The sequence below is a fragment of the Protopterus annectens genome, chromosome 12.part0 (genome assembly GCF_019279795.1).
Source record: "Protopterus annectens isolate FY-2018-M chromosome 12.part0, PAN1.0, whole genome shotgun sequence".
NCBI lineage: Eukaryota > Metazoa > Chordata > Ceratodontiformes > Protopteridae > Protopterus > Protopterus annectens.
Window position 1 is genome coordinate 528,904,670 of NC_056746.1, and position 20,194 is coordinate 528,924,863.

The following is a 20,194-nucleotide window of genomic DNA, read 5'->3' on the forward strand; positions in this document are numbered from 1 at the left end:
GCCGATGGATCGGCTCCGAGCCCATCAGTACAGAATGTAGGCGAGATAGGATCACATAACATCACCAAGTTTAAGCATACAATTACAGCACAAATGTGCCATCCCAAAATAATCTGCTTTCTATTTGCCATTTCTTTGTTTACATTTATTATAAATTCTAAACTTAATCCACTAGCTGTGATAATCATACTTAATGGGTCACTGGGAAACCACAATACGCAGAAGTGTGTAAACACAGAGGTTATACACAAGAAAAAGATCATACATACATGCTTTCAGCTGCCATACCTGTTGACCTGCTCTTCAGACCTAGCGAGGAATGTTTTTCTTCCTTGTCCTCCACTTGGAGTTGAGAACAGTTTTTGTTTTTTTTTTTTTTTTGGTTTTGGGTTGAGGATTTTTTTGGCTTTCAACTCCGGCTTAGGGTGTGGGATGGTACAGTGAGGAGCACTGAGCAGAGGCATTTGGCAAGACACCAAACAATTTGGATACAAATCTGATGTTCGGATCTTGAATTTCACTAGTGTCCTGTCTGTGCCACAACAGTGGGTAAACAGACACAATGAGAGATTCTCACATCCACAAGACCATCCCATCATAGTGAATGTTCCAGAAGGAGTGTGTGCCGCATGACATGTAATTTTCTGCTGCCAGCTCATTAGCATTTAAAGCACTCCACATAAGAAATGCTTCCCTTTTACAATTACAACACATATTTAGATATTTTAGGCCCATTCTATGATTAAGCATACAACTATTTTGCATTAAGCATATAAAATTAATCTTAACTGTATACTAAACATGTTATGAGCTTCTTACTTCAAAATCAAACTTTTCAAGCTTGCACTGGGAATACAGATGGATAAAGCCTGGGGTACAGCCCAGGCAACAAGAATCTGACTAGCAGCTTGGCAGGCAGGATGAGGTGTATCCATCCTGAGTGAGGTGATGGTTTTCACCTATTGCGCCACACTGCTTTGATGACTTGGCATTGTCTGGAGAGTTGAAGCCTGTCATAATGTGAATCACCATTATTAGTAGCCCCCGACACAATCCCTGTCACCATCTGGGCCAGGATTAGGTCATGAAATAGAAAAGGTTCTCATTGTCAGGATGCTGGTGAGAACACAATGCATGCAAACGGTTATCTCAGCAAAGGCTAGAAGGCTTGTAGCAGGGAAGTAACATTTGGTGCGTTTGTGGTGGTGTGGGGTATGTATGCTATTAGATGCCCATATCAGGGATTCATGTATGGAAATATAAGCCTCAAACAGTGATGGCAATGCATAGACAGACAGCAGGGCAAGACATAAAAAGATGATTCTGCAATGTGACATTAAGAGAGAGAGTGCCTGCATGTGTGCAAGAAGGGGGGGGGGGTATAACACTGCACATACATGCATGGGAGTGAGAAAAGCCATTTGCAATCTACCAGTTAAGTCATTCAGCTGACTACGTGTGGAACACAGCTGAAATTTTGCCCATCCAGGGAAATGTCATACAGTGGGTTCCTACCAGTACACTTAAGTAGTTACTTGTACATTGCAGACTGTTTACTTCTAAAGGCCAGTCCTCTACTACTCAGATTGTTTTTTAAATTCAAACAGCCATGGTTCAATTTTGGATTAATTCTCGTCACTGTCTGTTGCCACAGTTACAGTAAACAAAGACAAGACTGAATGTCAGCAGATAGCAATACATGTGTATCAACTGGCACGTTCTCTTTAAACAACACATTTCTTATTTAATATACACATTAATAATTTTAAGAATCTAAGCTTGACTCAATTCTATAAATTCCATCAAATCAATAAAAACATTCCACAGCAATTAGGGTAACTTACTTTCGAGCTGCTTGATTATATCCAAGGGCTTAATGGTAGAACCAGAATTTGCAAATACTTGCGTTACATGCTTCTGCATAGTACACAGCATGCAAAATCCTTGTTTATGACCTATAAAAGACAAGACCAGTCAACAATTAGAGTTAATAAAGATCCATTGTCTCCTCTCTTTTTACCATATTTAATTAGTTACATTTACAGTGCATTTTCCTGTAGTACAGACTCAGAATATTGGTGCAGCAAAGAGCATTGCCAACTCAAAGCAAGAGGTTTTCCAGTTCAATTCTCGGCAGGGGTGTCTTCTGTGGAAGTCTGCATGTCCTCTTTGTGTTCATGCAAGTTTCCTCCAGGTGCTTAGTTTCCTCCCACGATCCAAAGACATGCAGTAGGTGGGGTGGATACGAAACTGACCATAGGTGTGCGTGTTGAGTGTGTGGTATACAGGAACAGCTGCGGCAGGGCTAGCCAGCAGACTGTGTGAACCTTGGCTCTCGATGACTGTTAGTGTTAAAGTGACATCCTGACCCCATGGGCAAAAATGGGAAAAGGGGTTATGTATGGATATACTCAGATCAAATATAAAGGATTGCCAACAGGTCCCAACAAAAGCACATATCACTACTCTGGAGGTGAAAACTGCAATAAAAAATAGTCACAAGTGAGAAAAAAAAGTTGCAAACTAGGCCATCAAAATGCCTGTCTGGCATCTCAGTAACCTGCTTGTTGGGAGAAAGCAAAGCTTCCCAATCTAATACTACCATTACACGTTTCCATTCTTCTAATGCAAATATGAAATGTGAAAGGATCCATAGTGGTGGTTTACTAGGGGATTACGCAACTAAGTAGAATGGCAAGTCTCAGGCAAAGACAGGTGGCCAAGAGAAAGGCAATGACACTTTCATGGCAAGGTGGTAAAAAGCTTCCAGAAACATACAAACTATGCCAGCTAAGCAGAATTACTGTGATCTAACATTTACAGCAGACAGGATGTGCTAACAGGTGACAATTTCATACTATACATCTGATCCAGTGAAGACAAATTAGGCAGAAAAACTGCATTAATTATGATGAATATACAAGATAGTATTTCATGGGGGAAAAATGAAAAGTTTTGAGCTAATCTCTTTGTTGAAACTGTAAATTATGGCATATTAAGTCTTCATACTGTATTATAAACATGATTCTTCAACACATCTTAATGACAAATGGCAGAAAAAGAAAAAAAATTCATATCAGCTAAATCTGAAGCAAAACAAAGCAAGAAAATGAATCAAGGGATTAAAAATCCTAACCTCATTCTAATTATATGCAAGCACAGCAGGATACAGTACAATATTCACATACAGCTCATTCACATTTATATAACTTGGAGTACATACAACTGTTCAATTAGTTGTTTATGTACTACCCATTCATATTTATATATATGAGCACGTACGGCTGCTCAGTTTACTTCATGTTGTCCAGAAAAGTGGCACAACACAAAGATTGCTGACTGTAAGGAATAATTTACCCTCAACAGAAAGTAACACTTCTGGGGATATTTATTCCTCATCACAAAATTACTATCTAGAAGAGTACATTGTGAAAGGCACTCAACATAACAGTAGATCTTGAAGTCCTGTACATGCTTGTCACTGTATTCCAGCAAAAAGATATGTCAATATTCTTTATACGTGTGCATGCCTGCATGACATCTTCCATTGAAGTCAGAAATCAAAGCAGTCAGTGCCTCATACAGAAGGTGATTCCATTAAAGCTTAATGTTGCACTATAGAATATTCTAGCCACTACATCTGCTTTTAACATGGAGTACTCAAATAAATTCTGGAGGTAGCTACCTAGTCATTGGCTCCCACTTCTACCACACACTACAATCCGTTTCTCTTTTTCTACAACCTGAGCTGGATTTGCCTCTGCAGTTCTGCAGGGGGTCTTAATCTCTGCTTAACTCCATCTCACCAACCACCCATCTTACAAGCCTTGGGAATTCTCACAATGTATTATTACTGTAAAAGTGAAACATGATGAACATAGCGCAGTTGTATCTATTTACCATAAATGCAGATACTAGAGGGTCTTCATTGTTTCAGCAACTTTCCATCCTTCCCCTCTGTCATTGTTATGGATTGGGGTGGGCTCCATATATTCTTCTCCTTTAGGTCACCTCGCCATCTAAACAACCCTACAGGTCAAGTCTCCTTTATTCTAGCCCTGCTAGTGTCAGTGTCACAAGGCTGTGCTCCTGGCCTAGGGCTGGGACAGTGGGGCGCCTGTTGTGGGAAGGCAAGACAGACAAGCGAGATGGATGATGACCCTTACAGCCTGATATGTTGACATCAGAGAAAAGGTAGTCTACCGGGCTTGGAGAAGGGGCCAAAATCTCTGGTAAAGGGCATCCACATCAAAAAATCCCAAACAGTTATTACTGCAACAGTGAAACACAAACATCCAAATGTTACAAAGAAAACATTAACAAAACATCTAACTGAAACAAGATATGAAATCAGAACTATAAAATCCAAACAAATCCATTCTCAACAATAAAACATGGATAACAAAAATATAACTGCATAACAGGGTGAAGGTAGTGCAGAAACTAGGCTGTGGGCAAGCACCGCCCCCCTCCAGAGACTCAAGTCATTTTACTCCTTGCATATGAGCAGATCAGTCAGTACTGTACCAAGTCAGCCCAAGAAAATGAAGGCATAGCAGCACCGTCCAGTCAGTGCTTAACATTTCAAAATGCACGTGCTCATGCGCATCATGGTGTGCTGCAGTTTTCTTTGTTTTCCAAATGTTGTGCGACTATGGAGTTGGTATATTAAAATTCAAAGTGGACTGTCCCCAAACAAAAATTTTTATTCAGTCTGTATTTAGTGGACAGCTTTTGTTGAATTAGACTTCCACTGCTAACATGCAAGAAATTGGTCATTATGTCTTATACAGTTAGATGCAACAACCCAAGCACTATATGAAGCAAAACTTGCCCTAATTAAGGACTAGTAAATCTAAGTTGCACTGCATTTTGATGCAGGAACAAGTCAACTTCACATATTCTTTGCGAAAACCTCACTAAGAGGTTTTGCAACCACAGCTGGTTCCATCAAAATGAGGTTTAACCATTTCACTCAAATATGTTCTGTGAAAAATGGCAATGCAGTTCCATAACTGTTTGGAAAATGACTGCTTAGTTACTGGTCTGTCTAGTCTTCCATTTATAAAAAGATACACAATAACACTGATGCTCCCTCTGTGTTTAGTAAGCAAGTTGTCTAGGCACATCTATTGTCTTAGAAAGAAAACTGGTAGCTAAACAACTTGAGAGACAGACACTACTATTAGCAAAAGACAATGACTAATTCTTAAACAATCCAGTTGGCTTAGAGAATGTTAATGAGCTGTTTCCAGCAGTCCAGTGGAGCAAAGTTTGATTCCCTCAGCCTCCATTGCCTAACTGCAACTCTGAGCAAGTCACTTTAACACCACTTCTGGGATGAGTCTATAAAAGGTCCAGGGAGATAAGTGCTCTACCCCAGAAAACAAGTACAAATAAATAAATCAAAATCCCCTGAACAAGGCATGTAATTCAGAAAACCTTCTGGCTGAAGATATTGCCACCAAACTTACCTTCTACAAAAACAAACCAAGTTGACGGAGGATACAGGTTCCAAACTATGTGAAGGCATCTTTTTTTCCTGCATAGATTTTAGTTTCATGGTAGGAAAGTTATGTTCTTACCATAACGTTCCATCTGCATTATCGATCTTCATTCATTCTTGACTGATGGGTTCGGTTCTGACCTCTCAGAACACACTCTGCCATTACACACAGCTTGCACCAGCCAAAAACTCTTGAGGTAAGGCTCTACCCACAATGTCTCTCTCTCGGAGGATAGGTCCTTTAACCCCAGGGCTTGCAGAATTTTCCTTGCAGATAGCTGGGATTTTGTGGCCAAGAGTTTGAAGTAGGTTGTCAAATAAACTTGTTTCTCTGGAGTGAGGAAAGCCATCTGGGAAGTTGTGTTCAAGCTTGCTCCCAGGAATACAATCTGTTGGCAGGGTACTAGATGAATTTCTTTTCATTTATGGTATACCCCAGTGAGGTTAGAAGTTTCTTTACGAATGCCAGATGTTGCAATAGCAAGTCCTGGCTTTCTGCCTGAATCAGACAATCGCCCAAGTATGGGTATATTTGAATATTGCTCTGCCTGCAAAATGCAATGGGTGGAGCTAGACACTTTGTGAAAACACTGGCCGCAGTAGATAGGCCAAAGGGAAGTGCAGAGAACTGATGGTGCATGGAGCCTGCCCTGAAGCATAGGTATTTCCTGCAAAATTCTCTTATTGGAATGTGCAGGTAAGCTTCATTTAAGTCCAAGGTTGCCAGGCATCTTTGCCTAGCATAGGAAGAAGCTGTTGAAATGTTAGCATTTTGAATTTTGGGATTACCAGAAAGGTGTTTAGAATAGAGAGGTCCAGGATAGGACACCAGGAGCTGTCTTTTCTGGGTACCAGGAAAAGTCTTGGAAAAAACCTTGTCCCCTTTGTTCTGTTGGGACAGGATGAATAGCCCTGATACTCAGAAGAGAGAACCTGCTGTTGGGCCTCCGCCCACTGATTTGGGGGTAGGTCTGGTCAACCATTTGGGGTTGGTAGTGTGTGGAAGTGGAATCTGTATCCTTGGGAAACTATGTTCAAAACCCATTTGTCCTGGGTAATGAGTTCCCAGTTTTTTGCATGCAGGGCGAGCTTTCCTCCTAAGGGAGCAGGCAGTTGAGCAGGGCTTGGAAGGGTTAAAGTTAAGTCATTGTGCCATTTTTCCGTAGGGGGGGTAGCTTACTACTCCCTGCTTTGGAAGAGTGAGCCACCCACTGCTTAGGCCTGTGTGCAGCCTGAGACTGTAACCTAGGTGGTCTGCTGTTCCTGGGTTTGGACTGAAGGCCTGGAAGAGACTGGAAAGGACCAATTCTTTGAAGGCCAATGCTTACTAAATCTGGGAGGCTGTACTTGTAGGAAATCTTTAACAGTTTGCATAGATTTAGCTTTTTCCTCCATCCTTTTGAGGACGACTTCTGCTTTGTTGCCAAAAAAGCGGTCTTAGTTTAAGGGAGCATCCAGTAATTTAGCTTTAACTGGATCTGGCAAGTTTTGCTCCTTAAGCCAAGCATGCCTTCTAAGTATAGACCCAGTAACGGCAGCCCAGCAAGATGCTTCTAAAGCGTCAAAACCGCATTGCAAAGTATGTTTACCAACTTGTTCTGCAGAATGCATTAAATCCTGTAATTCTTTGTGTTCAGCACAGTCAGGAAACATAATCATCTTCTGTTTAAGTAATCCCATAATATGCTGCTGATACTTTAACATATGAAACTGGCAATTTAAAGCCCTAATGGCCAAAGTATCAGAAGTGTACACCTTCTTACCCCATCTGTCCAAGGCTCTAGAATCACTATCAGAAGGGGTAGGATTATTGGCAGCACTAGCCTTAATGCCTTTTGGTCCTTGGGAAATGGTTTCTGGATCCACAGTAGGATTCCTGAAGAGGAACCCGAGAGTCAGGTACTTTAATACCTGTCAAGTTTTCCGTGAGCTGGAAACAAGTGTCTGGGGAAAGGCTAGATTCCAAGAAAGCATCATCTACAATGTGCAGAAAAGGAGGGATACACACAGGCCTGTGTTGAGGAAGGAGTAAGATTTCCCTAAGCCTCTTTTTGGAGTCAGAGTAATCCTGGCTTTCCCAGCGGAGATGCTCCCTAAGAGACGGTGTGCAAGGTTTCAACAAAAGAAAAATCTTCTGGAGGGGAAGCACAGGGAATGGAATCCTCTGCATCAGAATCCTCATAGGTAGATAAGGGCAAATCAAGGTAATCAGAAGGAACAGAAATTTCAAATACCTGATCAAAAGGAAAAACAGTTCTAGGTCTGACAGGGGGAAGGCTGGCTTCCCCTAATTAAGGTAATAAGGACTTCAGCCATTCTAAGCATTTGTTTTTTAGGCATATGGGCCAGAGCCTGCTGTTTGCACATCGGTTTTTTAGACGTAGTGCGAGTTTTAGGCCTGGATGAAGACTATGGCGTTGGTTTAAAATGCAAGTCTGTAGGCCTGAATACACCCTCAAAAGCCGGTGCCTGCACAGCGGCTCCGGACCCATTCAAGGTAGAGACATCCGCAGGTTGCACAGTCTAAGCATCTCGCTGCATATCAGACTCCAAATGGGTCTTAGTAGAGGGCTGCGAATCTGAAGTAGTGGGTATCAGGGGCTGCGAAAGCGCCTCACTGAGTACCGGCGAACTGGCGATTAGCTCAACGGAAGCGTTGTCGGCAGCTTTGGACCTATGCGGTCTTTTATCCTTACGCTTTTTCGGAAGATCAGTAGTCGGCTTAACTAAGCCATTTCGCAGTACTGATGCAGAGTACCAAAATAATCTGCTGCAAAGATAGCCCGACGACAAATAGTTTGGGGGTTGAACAAGGCACAAAACCGACAGAGGGATGTCGTGCTCTGGGCCTAAGCAGTGAATGCAGTACGAATGAAAATCTTTGAGGTATTTGCTTTCAACAGGTAAAATAATTGTTAACTTTTACGGACATCGGTTGGAGCAAGAAAAAAATATTCCCAATGGGGTACTTATCTTTTTTTGAAGACTTCAGTTCTGAAACTCGAAAATTTCAAGAGTTGGCAGACTAGCACTTGTGAACTGCTTCTGCTTCAGGCACCACACAGCAAGAAAGATGGATGTAATGGCATCGGCTGCATGTTTTATACCCCTGACGACCTGATGTCATGGAAGAAGAGACAGCACCAGACACAGGAATCCGAAGACTCTGGTATTCGGGCCAGCTGAGGGCTACCTGCAGGCAGATAACCCAAATGTGATGACTGCAACAGTGAAACACGAAGAACATATGAAATGTTTTCATGACACTCAACACTAAGATGTCCTTTTCTGGAGCTATCCGGTACAAAATATCACATGCAAATAAAGCCAGCTTTTCTTGATTACCCCACCAATTATATCCTTGAATAGAGTCCCTTACTTTTTTTTTGCCAATGGCTCTAAACAAAGCAAATAAAGGGGAGACAGGGCACCCTTGCCAGACTCCTCTGTTCAAACAACTTATCAAAAAGGAATTCTCACACCGATTCATAGACAAACACATTATAACCATGGCTTAAATTTGAAATAGACCTATATGAAGCTGGGTTTGATGGGTCTTTACCATCTTTAGGTATTACAGCCACCACAGCTTTCTTCCAAGATGTTGGTGCTTCCCCTCCTTTTAAAATACTGTTAAACAAAATCTTCCAGATCTTTATTACTTCCTTCCTAATTTCCAAACGTCTATAGGAATACTGTCTGTTCCTGGAGACTTACCTGTAGATTGATTACATGTCGCTGTTCAACTCATCTCCTCCTATTTCAATTGTTGATCATCTACCTCTAACCTTGGCCATATTCAAGTCTGCCATAAATATTTCTATTCATGCTCTCCCTTGATATCCATATTTCTCTGCTTTAACTCATCTCCTCCTATTTCAATTGTTGATCATCTACCTCTAACCTTGGCCATATTCAAGTCTGCCATAAATATTTCTATTCATGCTCTCCTTGATATCCATATTTCTCTGCTTTAACTCATCTCCTCCTATTTCAATTGTTGATCATCTACCTCTAACCTTGGCCATATTCAAGTCTGCCATAAATATTTCTATTCATGCTCTCCCTTGATATCCATATTTCTCTGCTTTATACAAATTTTCATAAAATTTCCAAAATATCTCCAATACATCTACAGGACTTCTGTTTACTTTTCTTGTAGGCTCCCTAAGGTTGGTGACGACCCCTTCCACTGTCTGTTGCCCAAGTCCCTGTACTAAAAGTTTTTATGCTCTGGAGTTATCAAAAATATTTGCTTAGAAGCAATTTTTTCATGCATACTATCCAGATACTCTCTTATTTTATTTTCTCTTTAGATTTCAGCAGTTGCGCCGCTTCTTGTTCTGAGAGACCCCCCCCCCTTATTCTGCAGTACTTTAACCTTTGTCAGCCCCTCTAAATATGTATTATTTCAAAACCATCTCTTATTTCTACACCATTTTTAAACTCCATTTTCATTTTATCCTACTCACTAGCTATAAAATCTGAAGAAGTTTCTATATTCAAAACTTATTAGGGAAGAAATTCTTCTACCCATTCCTCAAGGTCATCCCTTTTTAACAGGTGTGTGTGTATGTGTGTGTGTGTGTGTGTGTGTGTGTGTGGGGTGAGTGCCAGTGTCATAATTACATCATTACCCTGCATTTTTATCTTCATTTTTATTGGTGCAGAATCTGAAAGTTATTGGATGTATGTTGAAGCTTTCAATTAAATGGACACGTTCCTGTAAAATATAATTTCCATCTAGTCCAATTATTATATCTTGGAGAATATGAAAATACTCTACGTTCCTACTACTGAATTCACATCTTCAATATCAAATATTTTCATAACTTTCTGCAGAAATCTAGGTCCTCCATCTACATCCTCACTGTTGCAAATCAAGTTCCAGACTACACCTACAAGTAATATTCCTTGATGAAAGCAGATTTCTCCAAAATTTTTAAGCTCTGCAATAGCAATTTTTGGTGGAATATAAATGCATGGCAGCATAATCCTCCTCCTTTGTCAATAGCCATTTACTACCACAATCTACCATTACCTTTTTTTTCCTTCTATCACTACTGGAGCTCCTCTAGCTATTACTATAATGCAACTGATTATGTTATTTACTGGAAAATACATTTTTTGGAAAAAAATCATTGCACACACATTTCATCTAAAACACATTTTGCTGAATCACGTCATAGAAAATTACATATAGAACAAATGCACCTTCAAAAACCTCCCCCCAGTCAAACTCCCCTGCAAATCCTATTCATCCTTGCTTAAATATACTAACTCCTCTGTTGCACAACCATGGATAAGAGAGAAGAGCAAAACCTACACACACAGTGAATCACTGCTGGGACACCAACACAGACTTATACATGTGAGGGTACAACATATGAGTGAGCATTGACGAGAAAGAATTGATGTTCCAGATTAATTTGCCTTGTAATTCCTATGACTTGAACCACGCCAGCAGCTGTCTGTAAAACAGTTTTCTATGAACTGTGATTCAACCAAATGTGTTTTAAAAGAATCTGTGCAACATTTTTTCATCAATTTGTGACTAGATGAAAAACCAGCTAGATTAAATGAACTATACATGCCATTTATATACAATAACATGCACAAAGATCAAACACATTTTTATTTTAATTATCATGTAACAATGAATCACATTATAGTTTAAACGCATCTTACTAAACTTATCTTTTCATTTTCTGGAATACACACTTTCTGATTTTGAAACAGATTAAGAATTGACTAATTATATTACATTCCAGGAGATGGAGCTTAGGGTTGTATGTTTTCCCCAGTATATTCTATCACTATAATAACCAATTCAGTAACTATCATTACTGTTTAAAATGAGAAAAGGGGTGAAAATACAACCAGGAGGTAATTTTTTTCCCTTCATCTTCCTTCTAGTCTGTTCCTTTTCATATTACCTATTTGACAGTTAAGTCAATTTCCCGATATCAAGAAAGTAAACTAATTTTTATTGTCCAATTTCTATCTTCGTCATCACATCAATCTCCTTTACAGATGTCAAGAATTACACTGACATATATGGACAATATGCTCAATGTGTTGTACGTATCACTTAAATAATCTTGCATTATTATAAAACCACTGCCCTTAGATTAACATGCATTTGTTATATCAAAAATCAGTACTTCACAGAATTATACTGGCTATTTAAATCAACAAGTTACCATCATTCTCTAAAGAAATATAATCTATTTAGGAATTCAATTTACAGAATGTGTATTATAAGAAAAAGGAATCAATACATTTTTACCGACAAAAGTTACGGAAAAAGCAAATTTTTACCAGAGCTAAGGAGGAGAAGTGGAAAAATCTACGGAAATATCTGATTTGATTTGTATTCTTCATAAGCAAAAAAATAAGATATTTGTTATGAAGGACATTACTGTCCTGAGTGTTTAGGTGGTATATTTTTTCTAATTAGATTTGAATATGGTTATGAATGTACTGTCAGCGAGGTTAAAGTAATACTGCAGATATCAAATTAAAAATTAGTCATAAATTTACTTTGGGAAGGTACAGAAAATATTTGAGGAATTTATTTTATATTTCATCCTGACATGCAGGATGGGAAACATTAAAATTATTTATTTCTTAATCTTAGCAATACCTATTTATAAATCTGGTTACTTTCGGTCTTGCATTTAGTTTAGAGGGTAGGTGCTTCAGAATTTTTTCTGAACTTAGCTTGGAATTTTTAAAGTACTATGCCAGGTTTAGGGAATAAATTGCGTATGCATATCTTTATCACATTTACAATAAATGCAAACAGTTTGAGTAGTTTAGGTAAATTTATGTGCCATTTCTTACACAGTTATCCTTGTAAGGTAATTTACAAAGTTTTAAAGTTGATAAAGTGAGTGTCCATCTTTTATCTGTTTTACTTAATTTTTGAGGTGCCATATTTGTCATAAATCTTCAATAATGTAAATGTCAGACTATTTATTCCTCAACATATATGGCTTGAATGATGATCAAAAGAGCTCAGGATTCTGAAATAAAAGTCTAATAAAGCGATTTTTTTAACAGGAAAATCACATCTTGGAGGATATACTCATAGGATTAATTCAGATATGAAATTATAGTGCATTCCTCCTTCAAGGAGAACATTTGGAGGTAGTAATATTATGGAGAAGGCTTAAGGAAAATACATATCATTGGTATCTTAGAAAACATCATAACATTTAGCAATGAGAAAGACCAGCACTGGTAAACTTTAGTAGAATCTAGAACAGAAGCTACCATTTAAAAAGGAATAATTAGTAGAGCACATAAAATATTGCATAACTGTAGGAATCAGAGGAGATTAGAAAGGATTGGGAAGAGAGACTGGGGAAGCAATTCACAAAGAAACAATGGTGGGATAAATGTAAGCCTCCTAAACATGCAAAGTCTAGAAGATTTAGGATCTTTGCTTGCAAGTGTTTACATAGGTTTTTTTTGCAGGTAGCACACACATCTTTGGTGCTGAAAGATCATAAGCCAACAGAGGTACCAAGATTAATTTTTCTAATACTGACACAGCAGTGTAGCATAATGGGGGTGCTTCACTTCTCAGTCTGCTGTACATTAGATGGGATATTGAACAGAAGGCTCCTCTACCAGAGATAGTGGTAGCTCAGGCAGATATAAAGGGCACCATTACACTTTTTGAAAGAGCAGGGGATTCCAACATTTTCACTTATTTCATACCATTACAAGAAAAAAATTTAGAAGTTAAACAAAATAAATTACACTTTGTTTTCTTATGTTTTCTCCCTGTCCCCACCCTTTCCTCCACAACAATCATTCTTATTTTGGCAAACACATCCTCTGTTTTCTTGTTATCCAACAAATCCTCATCTTTTTTTACATCACCCATGTGGCCACAAAATACTTTATCCCATTTAACAGCATCACATTACTTTTTTATACTTCGCATATATCATTATATTCATTCATTTAAATTCTTCACATCTACATTTTTAAACTTATTTTTGATTGCAAAAAAATGAAGTGGGAAACGTTTTGTTTATTCTTCATTTCAAATCAACATTTTCTTTTCCTCCGCTGCCTCATATTTCCTGCTATTCGATAAATTCTCTATAAAAAGTCATCTGCTTCATAAAAAAAATTCAAACCTTATTCAAGCAGTTTTTCTTTTATTGACTTTTTCCATCATCTTAATTCCCTCATTATACAGATCTTTTTCCATCAACACCAATTACTTTTAACTTCCATAATTTCATTTTATTCTCATTAATTCTGTCCTTTACATCTGTTCCTCCCCCTACATTTTTGTTCTTTTCATATAACAAACTTTTGTCTTTTACCTCTCCTTATCAAAAAATAAGCACACAGATGCTAAATACACCACTAGATTTTTTTTAATCCAAACCACTTTATTATAAATATATAAATCATCACTCTCCTCTCTGGGTTCAGCCTTGAGCACAGACTGAAACTTAAAAATTTCTAACAACTATATTTCTATTTTGGTGAGGAAATATACCCATTCCCCAAGATATGTTTTTTTCTTAATACGTGTAATAAAAACTCTTAAATGATAAACTTTTTTTCCACAAAGCCAACAATTTTATTTGCTCCAGTACTTCTCTCCATTAACTTATTACACTTTCATACTCACCAAATTTCATCCCCCCAAATTTTATTTTTTTGTGAAACATATACCATTTATTTTTATCTTACCAATTCCCTTACATTTGATTTCCAAATCAGGTTTAGCAACTATACAAATCATTACAATCACACAACCATCCCTTGCTTTGTTACAACTACATTTGTGTATGTCATACATACATACATACAGGTAAAAACTACCACTTCCATCTCGCAACTTGCGTCCCTCATTTCATGCATACAAGTTTGCACTACTGCATTCATAATTCCTAATACAAAACGCACTTTGGGCATCTCTGTCTTACGCAATACTTTATACCTCACCCACCCATTTACCATAACTCACCCCTCCCACCCATTTACCATAACCCATACCATTATTTTTTCTAACACTGGTTTATTATATTAATATTTTTCTCCTACACCATGTGCTTTAAAATCTGCCACACTGCTTCACAACTCACTTTATCAAGTGCTTTGGCTATGGCACATTCTATCAGGCTTACTCCCCCCACCCCCATGTCATCTCTACTACTTTCACCACAATTAACATTTTTAATCCCATATATAATGCACTTCTACCTCATTCATTACATTCTCCATTATCTGTAGTATTTTCATAAATATTTTATAGTCCATATTCCCTAGTGTTACACGCTTCAAAATTTTTATATCGTTCTTTCATCCTTATTCCATATTAATCATTCCACCACATCATCCAATAAAACAGTACCTTGGTATGTAAAAACGTAACAAATTGGATTTAAAGCAGTTTGAGAGTTTATTCCAACAATTATGCACACTATACACACAAACACCTTTGAACACCAGCGTTTTCGTCCCATCAATAAAGAATTCAGATGACTGAAAATATTCTGTTTACCATTTATATAACCTCTAACTTTTAAAATGAACCAATCAGACCTGTGCAAACTTGCAAGAATAATTAATGATGCAGTTCAAACCATCTCACACTTTTCTACTTTAAATAATCTAAAATGTTAAAATTCAAATGTTGTGAATGATATTGTGAACATAATATAAAAAGATTCAAAGCATACAAATATCAATTAAAACCCATGCTTTTACTATTAGTTTAAAAAGTAAAAACCTTTACCATCTATACACAAAATAATTAAAAAGTTCTTCTTCATGCTGCTTGGTTATGTTTGATGCTAAAGCACCCTCTAGTGGACAAAGTAGGTAATGACATCCATAAAACACATTATAGCTTGGCACATCTCATTTTTAATAGTGGAACTATAGATATGTTGTCATTTAGAACTGGGGTGTTTGCTGCCTCAAGAGTAATCTGCCACCAGAATTCTCTAAACTTAATTCTCTCGTCCCATAATCCACCCGTTTTCTCTTTTCACCTGTTCCACTACAAAAAACATGAAATCTGCCTTATGACATTCTTTTGTGCGTTTATATAGAGCATTATTTTCCTTTTTATTCAAAATGTCATATTTACCTTCATTGATCCTTCTATATTGGAAAGACCAAATGCAAGTTAAAAAGAAGGAACTACATTCTATACATGTTGCAAGATAAATAATCCAATATAGAAGGATCTACATTCTGTACATGCTGCAAGATAAATTATCCCCACAGAGTCACAATTATAATAGACCCTACAACCCACTTGTTCCTACTTTCAATAAAAACCTTGTCCACGTTCGTAATATTCCTACATTGGGAACAGTGCCCACATTTATATGTTCCTTTCCTTCTTTTGTTTATCCCTCGATTCTTAATACTCTCCAGAATGTTTTTCAAACTCTGCAAATTTTTATACAGAAACTTTAAGGGTTCTTTTGGTAACTTTTCCAAATCCGAAATATTAACAAAATCTATTCCATTCAGAACTAATAATTCTCTTTGTGGGTCCTGTTAAAGCATTACATTCTTGCACCAAAGCTCTACCATAACCCTGCTCATGATTATTAACTATTTTCCTGTTCATTCACAGGCTCCCCCAAAATGGGCTTAAATTTACTCCGTCTACCAACATTTATTTTGTCCATAACCCCATTCACTAAATCAGCAGGGCAACCCCTTTCCGTAACGAAACCTTTCAACACCTCGTGTTTCCTTCTTAAAATTTTCTTCCAAGGATGTAATCCGGCTCCCCTGAACATACTGATCTTTTACTGGGGTTTTAATTGACATTTTTATGCTTTGAATCTTTTTATATTATGTTCACACTACTATTCACAACATGTTCTAATATAAGTGAATTTTAATATTTTAGATTAAAGTAGAAAAAGTGTGTGATGGTTTTAACTACATCATTAATTATTTATTTCCTGCAAGTTTGCACAGGTCTGATTGGTTTATTTTAAAAGTTAGAGGTTATACAAAAGGTAAACAGAGTATTTTCAGTCATCTGATGAAGTCTTTATTGGAGGGACAAAAACGCTGGTGTTCAAAAGGCGTTTGTATGAATATAGTGTGTGGATTTGTTGGAATAAACTCTCAAACTGCTTTAAATCCACTTAGTTATGTTTTTTTTACATACCAAGGTACTGTTTTATTGGATTATTGGTCACTTTTCAGTACCCTGCTCGTATTTTCTTATTCCACCACATCAATTACATATTCCTTCATCCATTCATTTCATTTTTTTCTTCACATTGATTTCCTTACAATAATTGTATAGCTTATATTCCATCCAATCTGGCCACTGAAATCATTTTCACCTTCTATCACCTTTACCACTACTGCTCTTATATAATTTTCTAAAAGTCTTTACTTTTTCAATATTTTTCCACTTTCCATTCTTCTTGCCCATCAGTTTCTTTTTTATATATATTTGCCCAACAAATTTCTCTACCTCCTCCATAATTTTCATTTGCATTTTGTCTCCTTTCATTATCTAGGATAGCATTTGTCCTTCCCTCTCTCATCTTTACTTCTTTTTCTAAAGGGAAACGACAATTTTCCTTCGGGGAAAAAAATGACTATATAGCATCTCTTTACTCTTTCCTATTCTTTTCATTTATCTGTTCCCTTGCTTAATACTTAGATTTCATTTTACTCTTCTCTATACTGCTAAAACTATTTATACTGCTGTTTACATACGATAAACCACTGTACCTAATTTTTATAAAACACCCATATTTTGCATGATTTTTCATTAATACTTCACTTCTTCCTCCTTTTAAAAATTCTGTCATTAATCTTTACATTTTACCTTTTATTTCTGTCTTTCCCGATCCTGCCTCATATGTTGCACTGTGATCTGAAAATTCTGCCATACTGCCTGTTATTTCTTCTTTGTCTTTACAGTAAACTATATAATCAATTTCAGTCTTCCAAATTCTCATTTTGTGTGCCCATTCTCCATTTTTTTCCTACTTTTAAATCTCCAGTTACCACCTTCTTTCCTCAGGTTACAGTTAAAATATCCTACGATCACTACTGACATTAACACAACATTTTCAAATTTCTTCAAACTGTTTTCTCTCAATTATATTAGTATACCAATAAATTATCACTATTCTTATACATCTGCCGTCACATTTTAATATCACATATTACATTTCCTGGCACTACTATTGTTACATCTAGAACTCTTCTCTCTTCGCTTTTTATTCTTATTTTTTAAGAATTTTTGTTCCATAACAAGTGTCATTCGCTACTGACCTAACAATTTGACACCCCCCCCCCCACCCCAGCACTGCTTGCATTCTTTTCCTTTATTTTTGTTAAATCTGGTATTCAGGAAGCAAAATCATCCATTGTTTATAAATACCATTTTACAACCACCAAAGCTGTGACATCATGTATAATGCTGTTCACATTTAATGCTAACTTCCTATACCAAACTTTTTTTTTCTTCAAGATCTTATTTTCCTTTCCTTGTCCCAAGTCTCCCAAATGATTTTTCATTATTTTATGGTCTCCATTTCACTTTCTTCCCTTTCTAAAACTGAAAATCCATTTTAGTCCTGTATATCAATAACCTTACTTTCATCTTGTTTATCCTCTTTCACCCATCTCCAACTTTCTTCAGTACTCCTTTCTCCAAGCGTCTATATTATATGTTCAAAAACACTTACCATCAAACACTTCTTCGGCGACACTTAAAGAGCAAACTTGCATTTCACCGAAAGCCTGCATCAGCGATTTTTTTCGCTGGGAAAGAAATCGCTTGGCCGCCCTAGTGAATTTGCCCTTTCCCCCACTGTGGTGCAATGTCAAAGTTGGTATATTTAGTTAGGGTGGGTGTGGGGGCCACAGCCCCCCACTTTGTAATGTTACAAGTTATGTGCCGTTTTGTATGGGGCAAGCGATTTTTTTTCCCCAGGGAAAAAACTGCTGATTTAGGCTTTCGCTGTAATGACAGTTCGTTCTTTAAAGGTCACTGAAGAGGTGTTCGATGGTAAGTGTTTTCGAACATATAATATAGATCCTTTCTCCAATACCCCCTTCTGTACCTTCAATACCAGCATCATCTGTAGCAATATTTTCTATTGTTCACCTTTTGTCTGAGCATTCCTCTTAAATTTACACTTCCCTTTTTCTAAATGTAATAGCATCAAAGCATAAATGTCCAAATTCTGTACATTTTCTACAAACAGTCTTACACTTTTTTTTTTGTTGCTGCGTCTCCTATCACCCCATATCAGCCACAACTTTGCTGGCCTTGAACCAAATGATTTTCATTCCCACAGAAGTATCATGTTTTATGTTGGCCCCTGTACAAAACAATGTCTCCCGTACTATTCACAATTACTGTACTTGAAATATGTTGACTTTTGCCATCCTTAACATCCATCGTTACCCACACTTCTAAACCTCAGTCCATACATTTATTTCATCACAATTTTTAACTTCATTACATAGTAAAAAAAAAAGTTTCAACTCATGCTCATCATTATATGAAGTCCTAAATTGCACATTTATTTTCTTTTGCAGTTGTAGTCCCAAACTCTGAAGTAAGTCTAAGGTGCTCAGTCTGTCAAATTTCTCCAGCAAATTAAAGCTTTCAAATATTACTTCACAGAAATTTTCAGTGCCTAAATTACTGCTCTTACGTCTTTAATGTCAAATCCTAGTGGCAAAACAATACTTCTCACAATATAATATCTACTCCCACTGTCATTGTTTTTACTCTTACCACCGGACATCATCTCTAGGGTTGCTGAGAAATTAGAAGTTCTGTACTTACTATAACCTGGAATTTGTGTTGGACATTTTCATTCTTCCTGTTGGGTTACAGCTCAGACCCTTGGATCAGACTCGGCCTCATTTTTCAGACTTGGATCCTAGTCTCCAGCTCCTCCCTCTACCCACAACGTCCATCACTCTCTGTAGCTTCCTCGGATAGAGTTTTCTGTCTTATAGACTAGTGGATAAAGAGGCAGTACAGACAGAAAAGAAATCAAAGGCGCAAACCAGGAACATAAAGGTTCCTATAAATTCAATAGGTCTTCTAGGAACCACGAGGTAGGGAATGGCTGGGAGGGAAGGTTAGGAAGAATAGAAATGAACACAGATGCAAAGTTATGGCAAGTACAGAATTTCTAAATCTGATGCTATCCTTTTTATTCTTTCTCACTGTTTGGTCACAGTCCCCAGCTACATTGCTCTCAGGTGGCCTCAATGAAGGCTATGCTAGAGTACTGACAAACCAAAAGCTCTATAAATAGGACATTGTCACCAGAAGTAATGTGTCACAAAGGTAGGAGTCTTTGACCAAGTGACTGCAGCACAAATATCATGGACACTCGCTCTGAAGGAAAAAGCAGATGATGTAGCCATAAATCTTGTACAAACGGACTTTAGGAGGGTGAGGCAACTTAAAACCATCTTTCCCTTGAAATGCCCCCCCCCCCCCCCAATTGGGAAGTGTGCATGGTCACTGTGGCTGTGGGGGGAGGAAGAAGGAACAGCTTGCCCAGAAAGAGGTCATCCAAAGGACTCCACCATTGAAGAGGTCATCTGCAAATCAGAGTTAACGTGATAGGAACAGAATTGCTGGTAAAGAACACACCACTGAACAGGCAAAGTCCATTGGAGGATTCA

General features: G+C 37.6%; 1 protein-coding gene across 2 annotated transcripts in view; it reads right to left on the reverse strand.

The window, feature by feature from the left end:
- Positions 1–20,194, reverse strand: part of USP42 (ubiquitin specific peptidase 42) — an 815,107-nt gene that overhangs the window by 627,574 nt on the left and 167,339 nt on the right. For both annotated transcript variants that reach the window (XM_044089669.1, XM_044089668.1), the window contains exon 4: positions 1,845–1,955. In XM_044089669.1, coding sequence (XP_043945604.1) covers positions 1,845–1,955 — 111 coding nt within the window. The remainder of the gene's footprint in view (positions 1–1,844; positions 1,956–20,194) is intronic.